The sequence below is a fragment of the Temnothorax nylanderi genome, unplaced genomic scaffold (assembly GCF_030848795.1).
Source record: "Temnothorax nylanderi isolate EJ_2023f unplaced genomic scaffold, tnyl_v1.0 TNYL_tig0142_pilon, whole genome shotgun sequence".
Taxonomy (NCBI): domain Eukaryota; kingdom Metazoa; phylum Arthropoda; class Insecta; order Hymenoptera; family Formicidae; genus Temnothorax; species Temnothorax nylanderi.
In genome coordinates, this window is record NW_027249204.1 from 1 (window position 1) to 20,480 (window position 20,480).

Sequence of the window (20,480 nt, forward strand, 5' to 3'; positions counted from 1 at the left end):
AACACGCGATTTACTAAAATTAAGCTAAATTTTTTTTATTTTAGTAAATTTTTTTCTCAGTGTGCTTGGATAAAAATCCAAAGACGGGGAAGCTAACGTACCCTCGTCCGCCGATTTAATTGAATAAACGAACCGCAGCCGGTTCGTCGCGTTTGCTTCGGGAATGCCGTTCAAGTAATCGGACTACTTAAAGGACTTTTTTAAATGGGAGTGCCGTACAGTATCGCGCGAGAAAGACTTTTACTGAAATTAGTCCGCGCGCGATTGTAGTTTGTTATCCGCGAGTATTCCTCGCGAGTGTCCTGTGCGGTGAGAGGAGGAGGAGGAGGAGGAGAGACCTGACGTCCTGAGAGGAGGAGGAGGTCCGAGAGGGACATCGGGCACCGGCGGAGCAACCTTGGGGTAAGTATCATCTCTTATCTATATAAAATTAATAGGTTTTTCCCATTTATTCGGACTGTTTTATTTCAATAAGCTAAAAATAATTAGAAAAAAAGAAATCATTTAAAATTTTATAAAAAATTATTTTTGTAAATATTTTTTTCGGAAAATAGATAATTATGTCAGTGAATCTAATTAAAAGACGAATTAGATGCGCGTAACATTATGTGTATCTTTTGAAACATTAATCATTTTCAGCACCTCTTTAATTTATATCTTTCGTTTTTGTTACAGTATCTTCGTAGCTACGTGGCCGAATTACTCCGCCCGTTGCGCATCGGATCGGTGAGTGACGAATTTTTTATAATAGTATGGGGTAACGAATTTGTGAGACCAATATTAGATATATTTATGTATTGTATCCATATAACAGTAGGTACTATATATAGATAAATGCGACTTCTCACAAATTCGTTGCCCTAAAATGGATAGACTAGATCAGACTAGGCTGAATAATTAATCCTGGAGCATCATTATTTATCGATTTGTTGTGCATATGTGCTTATGGGAGAATGCACCCATAACCCATAAGCACATATGTGATGTCGGTGCATTATTTATTAATGCATCTAATGTTCTTTGTATCGCAGAACGACATGCCAAGTATACCAGTCGCCTAAAATTTATAGGCAATTATTTAAATTTGGCAAATATATTTTATTATCTATATATATAAAGGAAGATGTGTCCTGACTGACTCGCTCACTCACTCACTCATCAACGCCCAGCCCAAACCCCTGAACCGAATTTTTACCAAAAGTATATGAAATAGGGGTAGAATTTTCCGGGGAGTGCCACTATGTGTATAGTTTTTTGTTATCGATTTTCTGGAAACCGGTTTTTCTAATTTTTCTAATTTTTCGGGAAATAATTGACCGAATCTCAAAGAATTATAGATTAAACAGGGGTAGAATTTTCCGGGGAGTGCTATAAAGTGTTTAATTTTTTGTTACCGATCTTTTTGGAAGCCGGTACCGAAATTTTTTCAATTTTTTGGGAATTAATTGACCGAATCTCAAAGAATTATAGATTAAACAGGGGTAGAATTTTCCGGGGAGTGCTATAAAGTGTTTAATTTTTTGTTACCGATCTTTTTGGAAGCCGGTACCGAAATTTTTTCAATTTTTTGGGAATTAATTGACCGAATCTTAAAGAATTGTATATGAAGTAGGGGTAGAATTTTCCGGGGAGCGCCATGATGTGTATAGTTTTTGTTACTGATCTTTTTGGAAACCGGTTTTTATAATTTTTCCAATTTTTTGGGAAATAATTGATTGAATTTCAAAGAATTATACATGAAGTAGGGGTAGAGGGAGAGAGAGAGGGAGAGATTGATTGATTGATTGATAGATTTATTATGCCCAAGCGAGGGAGAGAGAGAGAGAGAGAGAGAGAGAGAGAGAGAGAGAGAGAGAGAGAGAGAGAGAGAGAGAGAGAGAGAGAGAGAGAGAGAGAGAGAGAGAGAGAGAGAGAGAGAGAGAGAGGGAGAGAGAGAGAGGGAGAGAGAGAGAGAGAGAGAGAGAGTTTGAGTTTGAGTTTGTTTATTATGCCATAGTCAAGACTTTAGGCAAATGATGAAAAATACAAGGAAATACATGAAGTAAACAAGAGTAAAATAAAAACAAAAAATTGGAATAGATAGAGAACAGATGAGACAATTATAATAAAGCAGTGAGCAAAAGCGGAAACAATGAAGATAATGACTATATTGCAAAGAGTAATAATATTGATTACTAATTATTTCCACTTCAGCAAATGCTTCAGAACTAAATCCCGTTGACAGTATTAATAACTGAAATAATGCTGAAGAAATAAAAATCAACGAAATTCAGTCGTGCTCTCAAGTAAGAACTAGTAATCGAGATAATATGAAAAAAAATTGAACGATAAGAAGGCTTGAATAGGGAGCTAGCATTGAAGTGAGCAATTTCGAGACAGTCATGCGAAGCAGACGGAATAGGGACAGAATCAACAAGTCACTGAAGCTTGGCCAAATCAGTCTTAGTAGTGATAAGAATTGGAGATTGACCATGGTCTTTGCGGACAAAGATCTGGCCATCTTTGCACCATACGTGCTTAAAAGATAACAGTTTAGCCCTTTCGCGAGTCCGGCGCAACAAATTATAAATATCCGTAGGAAGTAGCTCATTAATATAAATAGAGGGAGAGAGGGAGAGGGAGAGAGAGAGAGAGAGAGAGAGAGAGAGAGGGAGAGAGAGGGGAGAGAGAGAGAGGGAGAGAGAGGGAGAGAGAGAGAGAGAGAGGGAGAGAGAGGGAGAGAGAGAGAGAGAGGGAGAGAGAGGGAGAGAGAGAGAAAAAGGGAGAGAGAGAGAGGAAGAGAGGGGGAGAGAGGGAGAGGAGGGGAGAGGAAGGGAGAGAGAGGGGGAGAGAGAGGGAGAGAGAGGGAGGGAGGGAGAGAGAGAGAGAGAGAGAGAGAGAGAGAGAGAGAGAGAGAGAGAGAGAGAGAGAGAGAGAGAGAGAGAGAGAGAGAGAGAGAGAGAGAGAGAGAGAGAGAGAGAGAGAGAGAGAGAGGAGAGAGAGAGAGAGAGAGAGTGAGAGAGAGAGAGAGAGAGAGAGAGAGAGAGAGAGAGAGAGAGAGAGAGAGAGAGAGAGAGAGAGAGAGACTATTTGCGTGTCTTATTACATATGTCCTCCGGGGCGAAGCCCGGGTAACCAGCTAGTCAAGTATATACAGATATTTGTTATGATCTTTCTTGTGCAATATTAAAATCAATTATTTAGATTTATTACATCAATTACATTTTTTAAATTTATTTTTAAAATTATTAAGAAATATAGAAAAAGACAAAGAACTAAAATAAAATTTTATAAAATATAAAATAACATTTTTCGGATATAAGATTTTATTTAAGTTTTTTGTGACTTTTATTTTTCGTGTAGAATAAAAATTTTAAAAATATTTATATTTTTTATAAACAATTAAAATAAATAGAAAACAATTTTTTATAGATAGACAATAAATAGTTCAATTACAAATTATAGAATTAAAAAATAATAAAAGATATAAGTATCTGTAGATAGGATAATAAAATAAAATAATAGGTTTAATAAAATAAAATAAATTAATTGATTATACAGATAAGAAAATTTCTGATAAAACAATTAAATGTGTTTCTTCATTTTCTTTTCTCTCTCTCTCTCTCTCTCTCTCTCTCTCTCTCTCTCTCTCTCTCTCTCTCTCTCTCTCTCTCTCTCTCTCTCTTCCTATCCCAAATATTCCTCGAGGATTAAATATTACATAAATTGGTGCAAAGAAGCAAAATGTATTAATAAATTCAATGTACATGCATTACAAATGAAAAAGACCAAAAAATATTTTGACTCACGTTGCATATATTCCACATGAACCTTATTGTACATCCATATATAGATCACACTAAAAAATGTTAATCATATTTATTTTTGTTGTATACATATGTATAATGCACCGATTTTATCCTAATCTTTTACAGTCTATTCATGTAGCTTGGCTTTGTATAAGCAAAGCAAAATAAAATAACGTGAGATCCAGTAAATATTTTGTTGCGGGACAGAATCATTTTTTATGAAAATTATCTCAAAATCGATAGTTTTCGTATCAATTACACTACATTAAAATACATAATATAATCGTAGATATGTACTCTGATATGTCATATTAAATATAAATTTGATAACAATTTGCGTTATAATAACGAAATATTTATATATAGATATGTATATATAAGAATTTGCAAAGACAAATGTTACAGCGTAAGAACTTGATAAATTCATCATATTGATCGCGTGGAATATCTGCGATATTAATTATGTGGAGAAATTATTAGTCCCTTTGGATCTCACGTCATTTAGTCTGAATATCTCACTTGATATCTAAAATGAGATTAAGTAGCGATTCGCGGTTCGGTTCGCGATTCGGTTCATACCAAGCATTGTTTGTCCATTCATTAATAAATAATTGATTGATCGAGTCATCGATTAATTTTTAAATTTCTGTTGTCTCGAGTTTCTACATTGTATTACTATTGAAATCCAGATATTCGCGACTGATTATGAGATATAATCACGACGATTTTTATTAGAACGCGATTAACATAAAATTCTTTCACTTCTTGATGATATATAATTCTGTTTTACTTTCCATTGCTGCTGTATAATTCTTGGACGAATACATGCATTTAATTACGCGTATCATTGTGAAATTAAAAGCAAAATTAAGTCACTTAATTAAAATTTTATTAACGATCCAACGTGGTTGTTTATTTTTTTCCGATATAATTAACGCGCGCTTATTAACGATCGCAACGATTCGTAATCGACCGCAACATTATAATCGTCTACCGGCGCTGTTAATCAGCCGGCATTGAAGGAGTTTGTCTCCTTCTCATTTTCTGGCTGACATACAGCCAAAATGGATTTGGCCAGTAACAACGAAAGGTGAGTCCAATCTTGACCAGAAGAAACGATCGAAACTACGCTTCATCTTATAAGGTAAGGTCTATATTGACCAGAATTGAAGGGTTATAAAGTAGTTAAGACTCGGTGATTCGCTTCGTTATCATAGGTGTGTTAAAGCTATCGAGGCCGTGAGGCGAGAACTTATTTATCGGTCACTTTGCCATCCAACTTGAAGCACACCTGCACATTGTTGTTCTCGTCGACCAGGCCGAACTTGATGGTCAGCTCTATAGATGGATAAAGATCAGATATCGGCATCGATACGTCGTACGTTGCCTCGTCGCCCTCGTTCAACGGGCATTCACCGTTCGTCAGGGACTTGCATGCATCCTGCTCGGGATACGGATAGTTTATTGTAGTTCCCCAAAACGTGACTCTCACACGGGGTTTTAACGTTTTCGCATCGGCGTCTGTAAACAAGATAAACGTATCATCAAAAGGCAGTCAATTTCTCTCGAAAAGCGTTGCATCAAAAATATATATAGCGTTTAGCGATGGCGAAATTGCTCGAGATGAATCTCACAATAAAGCGGTCGTTTTTCGAGAGCAGACCTTGAAAAGGGTTCTCTGCAAATTTTGTCAGCGGGAGAGCTATATATTCTCATCAAGCAACGCGCTGTCGGTATACGATGCTGGCAAAAATATCGCAAACTTTGCCAATAAAATGCACGCGTCGCATTGACTTGATAAAAGTCAAGCAAATTCCGAACTCGTAATATATGCATATTGCATCGTTTGACGCAGATGTTGGCGGAAATTCAGCGGTAGGGTCTGTCGCCAATTTGCTTCAAAGCTGCGTTCGACAAATTCCGTTTGGCTTTCGTGGTCAAAATATGTTGTCGCATTACGTTTGCAAACTCTGCGAATAATCGTTCTAGCGAAACGCAAGCTTACTGTTAGTTCGCTGCAATCTCTGCTCGGATCTGCATTGATCCCGAACACCAGCTTGACAAGATCCATGGTTTCCTGGATTCTTTTTCCGTATGCGTAATATTACTTACTGGCGGCAAAGTCCCATTGAGCGTTTAAATTGGTCCCTCTGTAAAAGTTACAAGGAGAACTATTGCATCCTTCCACCCTCAACGATTGCGGCGTAGGTCCATCGTCGCACGGAACATACGGGGTCTCTTCCAGGGACGCCGCGATGCAGGTCGCGAATATGATGCAGACTGCGACGTGAAAAATGTACGATCAAACATTATACTTCGGAAAAAAAACACTGAGTGAATTGGAAAATAAATTAATGCACATCAAGATTTACCGGATGCGAGGACTTTCATGGTAGTGTTTTCGCAGGAGCGACGGTAACCAAAGTGATTTTCGATCGGTGAGAGAATCGCTTATTTATTTGTTCGATAATATCTAATCGAACACCTGGCTGCCCTAAAACCTGATAAGCTCGGAATCAAAGAAAAAAATCGTCCAGACACTTGAAAGCTAACACCTGCGCTGATGACGGTGCAAGTTTACGGAAATTATCAGTCATAAACATGGAATTCATTGCGCACTCGCCAACCGATTAAAGTAATCTGCTATAACGGTAAAATAAAGCAATTGTTCTTGATAAGTCCAACTTGTCTCGGCAAACAGAGCTACAGCAACTGCGCAACGTTAACAGACAAAATAATAAAGAAAATGATTCACTCGCGTCAATCTCGTAGACTAGTCGTTCGAGAAAATATTTGATTGAGATTATGAAAGAGGAGAAAGAGAGAGGGATATATAATAATTACTCTTCCATTTTACAAATGTTGTATTGTGTCATATTCAGTTTTTTAAATTTTAAATAAATCATAATTCTTCTTCACAATCATTCTTCTTTTGAGAAAATGTAAAAGAGCATCGAATATAATAAAGAAGGAAAACTCTATTTAGAGTAACGTAATAATGATGATTCACTGTTTATCGGCCTGCCATGACGGCACCACGACGAAGCGTTGTGCCAATCGGTCACGCATCCATATTGGAGTGCTTTTAAATAATATCCGATAAAAGAAATATCTCCACGGCTCACATCTGAAAATAATATAGCAATCATTACTTTAACGTATGTAATCGGTACAAGAACAGTTACGACGTTTTTCACGCGCGCATGCTTGACGCTATAATTTCATCAGGATGATTACAAATTTCTAATTTAGGACAAGATCCTGATTCTGACTACTTCACTAACTGATCGTAGTTTACCTGTAAACCGCCGAAGGATAGATGTCGAGAAGAGCGTTGTCGAAGATTTCGTAGATTCTCGGATCTGACAGAACTTTTAAACTGCCTCGATTTTCCGTAGATGAAGCCAGAGAAAAGTACTCTGCGTATCGAGTAAAATAATTGCCGTAGAATTGTTTCGCTTCGTCCGACATGTGTTGTCTCATTTCGTCAAAGTGTAACCGTTGCCGTTTCATGATGTTGCTTTGTGATACGAAACCACCTGTCGCGGTAAGGAAAGAGAAAGAAAGAAACTTATTTTCACACATCTCGAGATAAAGACATCACGGCTACAAACGCGAGAATCGTAACAAGAAAAGAAAAAACTCGAAAAAATAAAATGTATTTTACATATCCAAATAACTTGTTTTTCTCAGTGCCGATAAAGTTACGATTACGATACAATTCTAGGAGTTTTGTACTGACCAGGTATGAAGGAGACCACTTCGACCCCGTACTTGCCGACCTCTACCCGAAGGGAAGTGGCCCACGCGTGGAGGGCGGCCTTCGTAGCCCCGTAGATGCTTATGCCCGGCAAAGGCTCGTCGGCACAATGGCTGGATATCACGAGAATTCTGCTGCGATTCTCTCGCAAAATCGGCATCAGCTCCCGTGTGATTCTCATCGTTCCCAACAGATTCACGTTTACCTGATGCTCCGCGAGATTCTGCGTTTGCCATTCGAATTCACCGAAGACCATCACCCCCGCGTTATTCACCAACGCGCGCAGTTCTACGGACGATGCGGTAAACAAATCTTATAGACTGTAAATTTACTCCATTCCTACATACTTTCTTCAGTCGTTCGTTTCTTTTTTTTTTTTTTACAACGCTCACCTAATTGCCGTTCCTCCAACAAGCTCTTAACTTTGTCTCGAAAGTCTCGAGCGGATCGCTCATTCGTGATATCGAGTTGGTGAACGATGACGCCTTTGTTCTCCAATGCTTCAACAGCAGCGTTAGAATTAGGTATTGTTGCTATTTCGCGCACTCCGGCCAAAACCGTCGCACCCTTGGCACGACAGTGCATCGCTAGGCTATAGCCCAAACCGGAATTGCAACCGGTTATTATGATAAGATCCCGCGCATTTATTTTCCGCCGACGACTGAAGAAACAGTACAAAGAAGCACCACCTGAAAGAAAGAAGGAGTAATGAGAAATTTCCTTCGACACGTTCGCTAATTCGAACTTTTGATTCCGAGCTAATATATCCAAATTTTGTCTTATTCAAATCCCTGAAATTGGGGCGTTACACGAGTACCTTATTGTTAATAGAAAAATTAGTCGTCAATACGTCCATAAAATTAAAAAAAAAATTATGTTATGTAACTGCCTGTAAAATTAAGCAAAAGAGAAAATGTATATTATCATAAATTCAAAGTTAAATATTTAACAAAATTAAGTTAATTATGAAATCATATCTAAAGTATATCTCGCAATTGCAGATTTATTAACTCATCCGCGCTTACAACTGTTTTTTTTTTCGACACGATCTTTTTTTTATAAAATACATTAATAAATATAAAGGAAACGCAGTAACCGTGTGTCTGTTCAAATCATAGATATGTAGATATGTATAATATCTAGAAAAGATTTAAGGCATCAGGGAATACGTTCGGTTTCAATTCGGTCGAGTCAGCGGACGGAAGAAACGAGCAAAGCGAGCAGATAGATCATCTTACCCAGCAAAATCATCGAAAGCGTCGCGGCTTTGCGCGTGAATCCGGCGTCCGTGAGATACGCGGTATTGCACGACATTGTAGCTCCAACTTGTAAGGCCATCGAATGTTTTCTCCACCACGCTGCCAATCCGCTACCGTACACTTCTTCTACCGAGTTTATCTTCAAATTATACATATAACCGAACATTCACCCATCACTACAGACGCTTGCCTGCTCGATACACAAGTATTAGCTTACGTGTAAACGACGTACGCACAAACCAGTCTCCAACTGTTTGCTATGGATTTGAACATCGTCACGCTTAGTAAAGTAAACATGTATATATGTTTTTATCACATAATAAATAAATTATGTTGACGAGTATGCTAAATAAATGTGAGATTACGATGACACTTAAATATATGTATAGCAGACAGCACGGAAAACTGGCACGACGTACAATCTGTTCTTGTACTCACCGCGTCCGCTGGAATGAGGAGAATGATCCTACACGATCGTTCCGGTCTGCGTGGCCGGCCTCTCTGGAACGCTAAGAAATGTGACCCGATCCACCGACTGGCGCGGCGTCGTGCCTGTTGTTTTTTCGAAATGGTATACGCGATGGAATATTTATGAATAAAACGCAATTTTCCAAGTTTGATGCAAATTGTCGTTCAAAACGTTTCATACCGGAATGCTCAACTTCGATTAACTCGAATGTTGATGTACCTCTCGTCATCGAAGGATAAGTAGCTAATTTAACAAATTAATATTTAATACGGCCATAGGCACATTCTGTTATCGAGTAGGCATAGGCAAACATTAAAATCTCATATTTTATTTGTTACAACAAAAGATAATAACTTGAGTAAATCTTAGTAACAAAATCCGTTTTAAGAAAAAATGTTATGCTGTTTTAAATAAACATCCATAAAAAACAGAAGAAACATAGGTAAGCTGTATTAGCTTGCGTGTATGTGCAGTTGTTTTGTAAGCATTTTAATATTTCATGAGTTAGTTGTTTATAGGGATTGGACAGTCTTCATTTGAATTTCAATATCCCACACCCCACACCAAGGAAGAGCGTCGAATCGTGTACATACGTCCTTTTTTACGCTTGCGATTTGGAGAGATATCTCAAACTATACTTTTCTTCCAAAGTTATACCTTTGAAAGAAAACATTCTCGCATGAAGATGGATAACATTATCCGGCAAAAAAATAGACTATTTTATTAAAATAAATAAAGAAATTCGAGTATATAGAAAATAATAATAATCATAAAATACAGAATACAAATGACAAATTAACGATTAGATAACAAATTAGATAAAACCGATTATGGTTGCGTTCCGATTCACTGCCAGTACTGAAAATCTATAGTTTACGTCACGTACACTATAGATTTTCAGTCTATATTTTCAGTCAACGCAGTCCATATCGCTATTACAATTATGAGGTACGTTATTATGTAAAATAAAAATATCACATGCAAAAATAATCCCAAGTTTCTCGGTCTTAAATATATGGGTAAGAAAACAGGTTTTTAATACCACAGTTTTCGTATAATGGTTTCATAGATTATAAATCGATAAGCCTTTACAGATTTAAATGTACAACTTTGATGTGAGATATATAATTTACATAAAAATTAACAAAATGTTACGTACGCTAGCTTATTATAGATATGTCCTACTGTCCCACAAAATTGTGCTCTCTCACATATCGTAATTGTATTTCAGTTATACTCGCGATTGCCATGCGTATCTCTCTCTCTCTTCCGTCTCCAGAGATTATTTTATCCGTTCTCCTCGTGACCGACGATTATTACCACTCGTGATGCACGAGTTGCACGACATATTAAATTACAGACTTCTCGCCGAATTTCAGATTAGGATTCGCTATCACGTCGAAACTTGGATCGCCATCCGTCGCCATTCTGCCTAGCCACGAAAAGAGCAAAATAATTCCAACGAAGACCAATATACCAATAACGGACAATACTGCGTATCTCTTATACAGAGATCCCGCAGTTTTTCGTCGTACTGGTGCTCTCGATATCAGTTTCCACCATCTTCGGAACCATTCTATGGCTGACTTGCGTTGGTATTTGTTCTCATCGTGATCGAAGGACATGACCTTTGGATCGTCGTAAGCTTCGCATACCTTCCTAGATGCCGGAGTAGATAATCCCAGAGACGAATCTATATTTACAACCGAATATGGTGGGCCAAGCTTCTGATTGTTCGCATGTACATTGCTGACGATGGAATTTGAATTTATGGTACTGCTTGTACGAGACACAGCCACCGTGGGTGACGACGGTATAGCTGCTGTATGATTTTGGAACAGAGAGTTTTCTACAGTTATCGAAGAACGTTCGTGTTCTGGTTTTTGTTCCCTATCGTCACTTAGCTGCAACAATTGGCAACAAAGCAATTATATGATACAAAACAACACATTTGGCATTAATTAGGAACACCAGTAACAAATAAATAATAATAAATACCAATGGCAAGCCAAGACCAGCTCGAGCCCAGTTGACAGTGGCTAATTTCTCTCTCAAAACATCTGCGACTGGCGATACCAATTTCGGTTGTGGAAAAATACACACTCTACACGTAGGACAAGCGTATCCCGCTGGGGCGGTAGTCGCCGGCAGATCTCTGGCGTATCGGTCCAAGCATACCCAATGATACATGTGATAGCACGTTAATCTTATACAATCGCCGTCGCTCAATTTGTCCGAACACAGCGTACAAATTGGATTGTAATCATGGTCATGGAGCCATAGTAAATATGACTGCACTATACACTGTAAAAGATCAAAGTAACGTTAGACGTATGTACGTGTCGCACATGATACTGTTATGATAAACTGTTTGAATTTGCTTTGCGTCAAAGATAGCTACACACACACACACACACAACAAAAATATGAAAAAACAATCGAGAAGAAATTACCTTTGGGTGACTTGTAACCATGCAGTGTTCGCATACATTGACGCGATGTTCAAAACAAAATTGGTTCGTTACTCTTCTTTTCGGACACTTGCACAGACCCATGTTGCAACGTCCGCGTCGTGCGACAGCGGAGCCGGGAGATCGAAACGACGTTGAAACGTGACGCCAGAGAATCCAACTCGCAAACAATACCCGCTTTATTGAGTCTCGCTGCGTGACATATCGGAAACGCGTGATAATATCGTCGTTTTATTTGCACTGCCCACCATACTCATACTCCATCATCGGCCACGTCGTCTGACAACCCTGACAACTGACAACTCTTGCGCCGGGCGATATCGGAAACAAGAAATAACCGACACTACCGACAGGGGCTCGATGTTCCTCCGTTCGTTCTCCAATCTATAAACTACGATGCATGGGATAAAATATCAAGCAAATGAAGTAAAGATATAAAAGTAAATCTGATCTGAAGGAAAGTGGCTTTCTCACCGATTTGGCTGAAACTTACCAATGTGTGCTTTGGCGTGCCTAAAGCCTAAAGTTTTTACCGATCGAGCGCGTTATTTCGGCATGCAATGTACACTTTTCGTACATACACATTACATTTATAGATTTAAAACTCCTTTTACATAATTAAAGTATTTATATATATATATATTATTACATGTTTACCGATCAAATTTGATGCCGAAAATAAAAAATTTAAAATTTTGTTTTACTCTAACTTAAGGGGATCCTGGAGTGACAGCGACAAGGCATAATCGGTCTAAGCAATATCTTTGAATTGGCTGAACAGAATGGAAAATCCTTTTACACGATTAAAGTACGCACAAAAATGTAGAGGGCTGTACATGATTTTTTCTGATAAACTAAAAAAAAATTTTATTTTTATAAATATTGTCTTCACCTGACGACAATATTTGCTTTATATAAAAATTCTGCTGTTTTTCTATAGAAAATAGTGATGCAGCCCTCTACAAAAAACTGTCAGGAATAATATCGTGCAATTAGAAGTAAGATTTGAAGCCTAAAAAAAAGATATTACTTAGACCAGTGGAAGATGCAAGGTTAGGTGCTATCCTTGTCTATATCCTTGTCTATACAAGGACAGATATAGTCGGTGAGCACTTCTTTATCGACGCTGATCGAGTTCGCCTGCGGCTCCAGCATCCCCTTCCGCCGCAGGCGAACTCGATCAGCGTCGATAAAGAAGTGCTCACCGACTATATCTGTCCTTGTATAGACAAGGATATAGACAAGGATAGCACCTAACCTTGCATCTTCCACTGGTCTAAGTAATATCTTTTTTTTTAGGCTTCAAATCTTACTTCTAATTGCACGATATTATTCCTGACAGTTTTTTGTAGAGGGCTGCATCACTATTTTCTATAGAAAAACTGCAGAATTTTTGTATAAAGCAAATATTGTCGTCAGGTGAAAACAATTTTTTTTTTAGTTTATCAGAAAAAATCATGTACAGCCCTCTACATTTTTGTGCGTACTTTAATCGTGTAAAAGGATTTTCCATTCTGTTCAGCCAATTCAAAGATATTGCTTAGACCGATTATGCCTTGTCGCTGTCACTCCAGGATCCCCTTGCCCTTTGCACAATGCCAGGCAACAGGCAATAGAAACAGGAAATAACCAAAAAATCGTTAATTACAACCAAAAAAATTCGAATGCTATGATTGGTTGGCAACAGGCAATAGGCACAGAATTTCCAACGTGACGGAAACTCTGTGCCTATTGCCTGTGTCACTGTTTATTCTGCATTTATACATGATTTCTGATTTCTATTCCCTGTTCCTATTGCTTGTTACCTGGCATTGTGCAAGGGGCTTTATTGCACCAATGTGCACCAGTTCAGGAAGTTCTTCGAAAAAGAACAGACGGATAATCCGCCTGAATCCGCCGCCAGAGCTGTGTGAGAGAAATAGTTGACCGAGTATCTATCCTTGTCTAACTAATGTAGCAACCACGTGATTCGAGTCGATATACTAGCCACCCTGAAAACATTACTCAAGCAGAGATCCTTCTGGATCCTTCTCTCTGACTCAAGCATTAGAGTCTGTTTGTTTTCGCTGCACTTCTGAACTAGTGCGATAAGTTATAATTAAAGTACGTAATAAGAATAACAGGAATGAAGTAACCGTGACCCACGACACGAAGACGAAACTTCGCGGCTGATTCCCTTATTTCCTACCGCCATCTCGCCATCTGGCGGCGACCGTCCATGTATGTTACGGTCCATGTCCATGACGTCCATGTATGCGTGGTGCGAGCTGCGACTGCGTGCATGATGCGTCGGTTGCATCAGCCATTGGAATACATATCCCGAAAACGCGCTCGAGAGCTCGAGACTCGAGGCCAGCCCAGCCAGTGATTCCACATCGATCGCAGTTGCTGGTATTCGCGGTCGAACAACGGGCCAGACAACTACACCACTTCGCTGGGTGACAGAGACGCGCGGTGAGTACACGCGTACTAGTACGTACGCACGCACGCACGCACAGTATCGTGCACGTATGTACCGTGAAGAGACGGACAAACGTCCCTTTCCCTGTCGAATTCGTATCTCCGCTCGTTCCGCTCATTCCCCTCACGGCAGTCACGGCACCACGTGGTACTCGCGCGCGTTCATCTCGCGAAATCTGATCCGCGAAATCTGTTACCGGGTACCGGGACTACCGGGTCGAAACGGCAATTTCCGATCGTCGGAATGCACGACAGAATTCGTGCGTTTACGAGAGAAAAATTGGCGTGTCCGCGGTGCCTTTCTCATTGGACTCGGCTGCGGCTCCTCTTCGTTCGGACGTCCGCGACGTCCGCGTGACCGCGTCGGACAGTAGCAGCTTACGTAACGCGCCTAACCCTGGCCCTGAGCCAATCTTGAGACGTTTTCCGAATGCAAAAGAATGCATCGTTTTTAGAGTCGTGCGAAACGTCATTTGTAAGCGGATTGCCAAAGATGTTGGTGGCTCCTTGGGATCGATCGGTCGAAATTCGAAATTAATTCGAAATTGCTCCGCTTTCAACAGCAGGAAAGAAGCGATTAAAGTTATCGCCGTTTATCTTTGTTATAAGATACTTCGAAGAAAAAAGAAATGAATCGATCGATATTGATACTGTGATACAATTGGCTCAAAGGTCACTTTTTAGAGTTACACATGTCCACGCTTCGGACGTCTCTTTTGTCCTTTTACGTCTACGTCATTTTCGATTCCCCGAGAATTTGATGCACGACCTCACCGATGACGCTCGGTATCACGTGTCGCAGGGTTTTTTTTATACGAAATGACTTATTCAACGCTAGGGTATTCGAAAATTGATGATTATTGCATACCGTAATTGTTTCACAATTGCTCGAGAGTCTCGCGAGTCCGACCTGTTCTTTACGCGCTCCTCCGACACGTCACGTGTGATGACGTATCACGAGGAAAAAGAAGTGCACTCCGCATGACGCAAAGGTGTCGCGTTGCAATACTTGCAATATCGCGAGTGACTGATAAGCCCAAGGTAGAAAGAGAGAGTCAGAGAGCACGTACTTTTGTACAATATTTTGTAAAAAAATTGCGATAGGAATATTAATTATATAATAGTTCGTCATTATATAATTGACTACGTTTACACAGCGGCTTATAATCCGGTTTAATCTCCGAACGCAGCCTACAACTACCGTATACTATCCAATCCAAAAATTTTTTTCTTTTTATTATATAACGATCATTTAAATATGAACCTATTTTGATACTCTAAACGTTTGAATTAATCCTTGACATATACGTACTAAAAGTTATAGTTTAAGTATCAAACAGGCTCATACCTAAAATGATCATTACGATCAAAAGAAGAAAAATGTTGGATTGGATAGTATACGGTATATAGTTATTAAACCAGATTATAAGCCGCTGTGTAAACATAGTTATAGCGTATAGGTGCTCTCAAATCAGTTCGAGAAAACAGAAACGTCTCTTCACCCTCTTCACACGTCTGTGTATTTAAATACCGAGTTAAAAGTACGTTCTCGTTCTACACTGAACAACGTTCGTATATATACGCACGCTGGCACAACGAAGCGCGTGCGGAAAAATTTCTCGTGCGCGCCAATTTTTCGAAATCATTCTTGCAAAATCACATGTAATTGATGATTGAACGAAAGGTCATCATTTAACGATGACGTTAGAGGATTGTTAGCATTGATTATTCGAAAGCTCAATTTTGATTCGATTCTGGAATTCTTTCCAGAAGACTTGCTATTCGTGCGCATTATCGATATTTGAAAAAAAGATATAAAAGTTGAAAGTAGAGATAAGAAAAGTAAGCGATTCCTGTCTTTTTACTGACAAATATTCAATTAATAAATGATTTTGTCTACCTTTTTGAGTAGAATAAAAATTGATATAATTATTATTTGAGTGATCTATAACAAACATCTATATCAAAAAGGTAGAATTTATTAATTAAATATTTGTCAGTAAAAAGGTCACTTTTAACTAATGAAAGGAGTAACTTACTTTTTTATCTTCACTTTTAACCTTTATATCTTTTTTTTTCTAATATCCCATTCCATCGATGACTAGGTTTTCGGAAAGAGCAACTCTGTTTAACTGTACGGTCTAAAAAGTTTGATTAGGACACGAGTTATACAAGCATTTAAAACAGAAAAACGCGTAAGGGCTTGCTAGGATTTAACGGGTTAATTTTAATATTATTACTCAATAATCATAACTGAATCTTTGTTCAACGTCAAATAATGATGAAATATTTAATAGATAGATTTATTTAATTTCAGCTACAAAAAGCCAAGAAATGGACTTGGTTTACAATGTACCTTAGACACACTCATACCAACTTTTTTTTAACTTAACGCGTGCAAATGTTAATTCCTTATTCCGTACTTTCTTGAATTTCTTCTATAAAAACCATCCCTTAAACCCTAAACGACTAAAGATGAAATATTTAATAAAACGTGTGACAATAAAAAATTATTTGTATTTTTTTAGCGTGACAATTTTCGTATAATTGAACGTCTTTTTCCAGAGTACACAATTGAATAAATATGGGTGTTCCGGCGGGCGATCCAGAGAAAGGAAAGAAGGTAATAAATAATAAAGACAGAATTTGATGGCCTTGTAAACAGCAACTTATCATTGTGTATAATTGTGTATTTCTTTTTTCTAGATTTTTATTCAAAGATGCGCACAGTGTCATACCGTCGAAGCAGGTGGCAAACACAAAGTAGGTCCCAATTTACACGGACTTATAGGTAGAAAAACTGGTCAATCCCCAGGTTTCCTATATACCGATGCCAACAAAGCGAAAGGTATGTATTCAGCTATTTATTGACACACAGTTGAAGGCGATAAATTTATAAATAGCACGAGAGAAATTCGGTTATTCTGTATTATTTATAGCACTAATCGTTACTTGTATTTGGAATAAATATGTACACTTATGTAATGTAATCTGTACATATAAACCTAATTGTAATCTGCGCGTCGCTATGTTTTAGGTATCACTTGGGGTAAGGATACTCTGTTCGAGTATCTAGAAAATCCAAAGAAGTACATTCCCGGCACGAAGATGGTGTTCGCCGGATTGAAAAAACCGCAGGAGCGAGGCGATCTTATAGCTTACCTGGAACAAGCGACCAAGTAGGCGTCTCCCCGCGTGCATGCTACCGATCGCGGAAATCGCGACGAACGCGAGCGAGCAAGCGCGTGCGAGACGCCGCGTGTGGCATGAGTCGCGATATTAGTACGATTATCATCTCATCACGTCTCGTCATCTCACTCGTGTTCATCCCATGGACTCTCCTCTCGATGGTACTCAAAAGCGTTCGCAATACGTGTTCAAATAGTAATGAATTGTTATTGTATTGTTGATAAGTAGGTAATTGTGCAAATATGTACATGACATGACACAGGGGTCGGGCTAGCCCCGATCCTGCTTCTGTTTTCTTCTTCATCACACCGAAGAGATATTCTCAGGAGCGCTAACGCCCGCCATGCGAGTGGTTGAGCCACTCTCTTCCGCGGATTCCGCGTCCTCGATTATTTATTATCATTGTACCATGCAGCGAGTGTTGATCTGTAAATCAAAGACAAAATACAGACTAGGCAATTAAAAATTGACCTGTTCTACTTATTTTCGTTGTGTTGTATGAGGTTCTAATCGTTCGCAACAGTTGGATTAAATCGAACCTGATAATTGAGTATTTACAAAACGATTAGCTTGTCATTGATATGCTATGATTTTCGTGCTCCGATTAGATTAGACAATCGTTGTCATATGGAGTATTTGAGCATTTTATCGCTTTCACGTATTACATTTTTCCCCAACCTATTATTAGACTCCTGCTTTATATAGGTATACATTTATATAAGGATTTTCAAGAATGATAAAAGCGAAGGAGGAAGGATGTGGTTAGTGCCGGCAGGAAGTTTATGGCTCGATAGGGGTTTTATCCAATTCCTTGGCGAAATCTCAACGCAGTCGCTCTTATTGTTAGTACACTGTTCTGATACAACGCGTCGTACGTGCGACTCACATACTCGAATATTTTGAATAACGTTGATAATATAATTTAACGCATAAGTGATAATCACGAACTACAGCAGTCTTGGTCGTCGCCAGCGATACTCGTGAAAAAAATAAAGCGCGAATTCAAGACGAATTATTTTAATTTTAAATATGAATTGTGATTTCTTTATTATTTGTCAGACTCGCGTGTGGCACATTCTTCGACAATGGTGAGTTTTAGTATGCGCGTTTCGAAGGAATACTTGAACTTTTTGTAAGTTAACGGGCTGATAATTTTTTATTCTTATAAGCTTATTAATATACCTGTAGAAGCTTAAAATACACTTCAACGAATTCAATCGTTCTCCGAGAATCATGACGAGTCGTAATTTAGAGTCGTCCGATCAGACCGTTTCGAACGTTGACGGCAATTGTGTTGCAAAATTCAAAAGTAAGACATCTCTGAGACTGCGTTTGGGTCGTGTCTTCAGCTCTAATGGGATCGTTAGCCCAAAGAGTCCGAAGAGTGTATCGAGTTCGCGTGGATCGAGCCCCAGTCACGGTAGTCCTCGCGCTAGAACAAGGTATTCCTGGCAACCGGGGACCTATGGTAGTGAAGAGAATCGATCGCCCTGTACGTCGGAGAGCGGGATCTCGATCTCGTCATCTTCGACGAAGTCATCACCGATTACAAACACGGCAAGTTCGCCAAAAAGTCCATCCACGCCGAAAAATACGCGTTTTTCGACATGGTACGCTATCGATAGGTAAGTTCGCATCTTCCTTTACGTTCGTATCCTTGCGAAATTGACGTTAATATTAACAATTTAACGCACGCGCACGCGTGTGTGTACTAGATACTTATAAAAAATTGAACCTTCACGGTCAATCAGATGACTTATAATTACCGCTAGAAATAAGTGAATATTTTCATCTTAATCGGTCTTAGATTATTAACGCGCCACAAATAAATTTTATTAATAAATATTATAGTCATTTCTTTTTCAAAACTCTACAATTTTCTTCATACGGATATAAAAAGACTTTAAAAGACTCCAACTATACTTTTTTTGTCCTTAAAAGATTCTATCTATAAAAATAGCTCTGTCAATTTATATTGACAGAGAAAAAGAAAAAAATAACAGAAAAAGCTTCTCTAAACTTTTCCGATATTTAATCGCATGGATTATTTACATATTTATTCTACGGCAATTATCTAAGACACATATGAGTAGACTTATACCTCCTTTTCTTTGGTATTTATAATAAAATCGTACAACGAATAATCCCTTTTTTCAATCCTTTGTGGGCGTTTCGCTGACCTGGAACCATGGTGTGGCGTTTGTCAAAGGGTAACTCAAACTATTTTTATCCTCCAACAATGCTCGACATCTTCAATGAAAGATTATTCTCGCGGAGGAGATAAACGCACTTCGCTATCGTGTGCATTAGCAACGTTTGTATAACGAATAAAACATACTTTGTAAACTGCCTGAGTCGTAATCAGATTCTGCTAACGCGACCATGTGATTCTCGTGCTGTGCGATAGCACGCATAATAATCAAACTGAATTGCGCTTGTAATTGCGGTACTCTCTATCGTTATTTTATTGTTATTGTTAACCTTTTAATCCGTTAAGAATTTTTTATATATAATTATATATGAAATCTATATATGAGTTTTCTTTCTCTTGTGTATAATCTCTGTTCGTATACATATATACATATATAAGAAAAATAATAAGAATAATTGAAAAATCATTAGAAAGTTACTTTTCTAACTTTCAACTTATGGTTTTTTCTTTTTTGCAAAAAGTAAAATTGTGATTAGGTTATACGGTTATACAATATATAAGTTATAATATATATAATCATATTTCATATATATAATTATTATATTTATATATGATTAGATATATAGGCAATTTTTTCTCATTTCCTCAAACTTCATTTTTTTGTAAAAAAAAATGCGAAATGCGAAAATTATCTTTTTAATTATTTTTTAATTTTTCTTATTATTTTTCGTGTATATATGAACACAAATTATACAAAAGATAGAAAATATACATGAACATAATTTGTATATAATTATACATATGTATATGAAAATTTTTTTCAGAAATACATAAAAAGGCTAAATTTAGAGAAGTTTCTCTCTCTCTATCTCTTAAGAAACTATTAAAAGTATTTAAAAAATAATCTTCAGATTAACTTTGAATTAACTTAA

The 20,480-nt window shown here is 38.1% G+C and overlaps 5 protein-coding genes across 9 annotated transcripts in view; 2 read left to right on the forward strand and 3 right to left on the reverse strand.

Moving 5' to 3' along the window:
* Positions 1-3,775: 3,775 nt before the first annotated feature.
* Positions 3,776-6,296, reverse strand: LOC139777253 (NPC intracellular cholesterol transporter 2). Its single transcript, XM_071714565.1, has 3 exons — positions 6,161-6,296; positions 5,901-6,068; positions 3,776-5,309 (listed from the first exon to the last, which is right to left on the reverse strand). The coding sequence occupies exons 1-3, from the start codon at positions 6,177-6,179 to the stop codon at positions 5,041-5,043; spliced, it is 456 nt and encodes a 151-aa protein (XP_071570666.1). The 5' UTR covers positions 6,180-6,296; the 3' UTR covers positions 3,776-5,040.
* Positions 6,297-6,634: 338 nt separating this feature from the next.
* Sro (SDR family oxidoreductase shroud) lies at positions 6,635-10,143 on the reverse strand. Of its 4 annotated transcripts, none has more exons than XM_071714563.1 (6): positions 9,246-10,143; positions 8,787-8,933; positions 7,941-8,237; positions 7,531-7,836; positions 7,087-7,327; positions 6,635-6,915 (listed from the first exon to the last, which is right to left on the reverse strand). In XM_071714563.1, exons 2-6 carry the CDS (start codon positions 8,884-8,886, stop codon positions 6,795-6,797), a joined length of 1,065 nt encoding a protein of 354 aa, XP_071570664.1. In that variant the 5' UTR covers positions 8,887-8,933; positions 9,246-10,143; the 3' UTR covers positions 6,635-6,794. The 4 variants fall into 4 exon arrangements, with proteins under 4 accessions (XP_071570664.1, XP_071570663.1, XP_071570662.1 ...); XM_071714562.1 differs by having other exon boundaries at positions 8,787-8,946; XM_071714561.1 differs by having other exon boundaries at positions 8,787-9,064.
* A 147-nt stretch (positions 10,144-10,290) lies between these two features.
* On the reverse strand, positions 10,291-12,596 carry LOC139777252 (zinc finger protein-like 1 homolog). Its single transcript, XM_071714564.1, has 3 exons — positions 11,730-12,596; positions 11,275-11,580; positions 10,291-11,180 (listed from the first exon to the last, which is right to left on the reverse strand). The coding sequence occupies exons 1-3, from the start codon at positions 11,829-11,831 to the stop codon at positions 10,626-10,628; spliced, it is 963 nt and encodes a 320-aa protein (XP_071570665.1). The 5' UTR covers positions 11,832-12,596; the 3' UTR covers positions 10,291-10,625.
* A 1,366-nt stretch (positions 12,597-13,962) lies between these two features.
* Cytc (mitochondrial cytochrome C) lies at positions 13,963-17,864 on the forward strand. Its single transcript, XM_071714566.1, has 4 exons — positions 13,963-14,201; positions 16,773-16,830; positions 16,914-17,055; positions 17,245-17,864. Exons 2-4 carry the CDS (start codon positions 16,792-16,794, stop codon positions 17,388-17,390), a joined length of 327 nt encoding a protein of 108 aa, XP_071570667.1. The 5' UTR covers positions 13,963-14,201; positions 16,773-16,791; the 3' UTR covers positions 17,391-17,864.
* Positions 17,865-17,992: 128 nt separating this feature from the next.
* LOC139777248 (rap1 GTPase-activating protein 1) overlaps positions 17,993-20,480 on the forward strand; it is a 112,144-nt gene continuing 109,656 nt past the window's right edge. The window contains exons 1-2 of one of the 2 annotated variants that reach the window (XM_071714547.1): positions 17,993-18,484; positions 18,707-19,021. In XM_071714547.1, coding sequence (XP_071570648.1) covers positions 18,426-18,484; positions 18,707-19,021 — 374 coding nt within the window. In that variant the 5' untranslated portion in view covers positions 17,993-18,425. Of the gene's footprint in view, positions 19,022-20,480 lie in introns of both variants that reach the window. The other variant, XM_071714546.1, reaches the window with a different exon arrangement.

What these genes read in the sequence shown, in the direction of transcription:
- LOC139777253 (XM_071714565.1), bottom strand. An exon ending in TCAATGGGACTTTGCCGCCA is followed by an intron (nt 5,310 to 5,900) that starts GTAAGTAATATT and finishes TCTTGTTTACAG; the next exon opens with ACGCCGATGCGAAAACGTTA.
- Sro (XM_071714561.1), bottom strand. Translation starts at nt 8,973, where the DNA reads ATGTTCGGTTATATGTATAATTTGAAGATAAACTCGGTAGAAGAAGTG. An exon ending in AGTGGTCTCCTTCATACCTG is followed by an intron (nt 7,328 to 7,530) that starts GTCAGTACAAAA and finishes TTACCGCGACAG; the next exon opens with GTGGTTTCGTATCACAAAGC. An exon ending in TATCCTTCGGCGGTTTACAG is followed by an intron (nt 6,916 to 7,086) that starts GTAAACTACGAT and finishes TATTATTTTCAG; the next exon opens with ATGTGAGCCGTGGAGATATT.
- LOC139777252 (XM_071714564.1), bottom strand. Translation starts at nt 11,831, where the DNA reads ATGGGTCTGTGCAAGTGTCCGAAAAGAAGAGTAACGAACCAATTTTGT. An exon ending in TGGTTACAAGTCACCCAAAG is followed by an intron (nt 11,581 to 11,729) that starts GTAATTTCTTCT and finishes GATCTTTTACAG; the next exon opens with TGTATAGTGCAGTCATATTT. An exon ending in CTGGTCTTGGCTTGCCATTG is followed by an intron (nt 11,181 to 11,274) that starts GTATTTATTATT and finishes CAATTGTTGCAG; the next exon opens with CTAAGTGACGATAGGGAACA.
- Cytc (XM_071714566.1), top strand. Translation starts at nt 16,792, where the DNA reads ATGGGTGTTCCGGCGGGCGATCCAGAGAAAGGAAAGAAG. An exon ending in ATCCAGAGAAAGGAAAGAAG is followed by an intron (nt 16,831 to 16,913) that starts GTAATAAATAAT and finishes TCTTTTTTCTAG; the next exon opens with ATTTTTATTCAAAGATGCGC. An exon ending in CGATGCCAACAAAGCGAAAG is followed by an intron (nt 17,056 to 17,244) that starts GTATGTATTCAG and finishes GCTATGTTTTAG; the next exon opens with GTATCACTTGGGGTAAGGAT.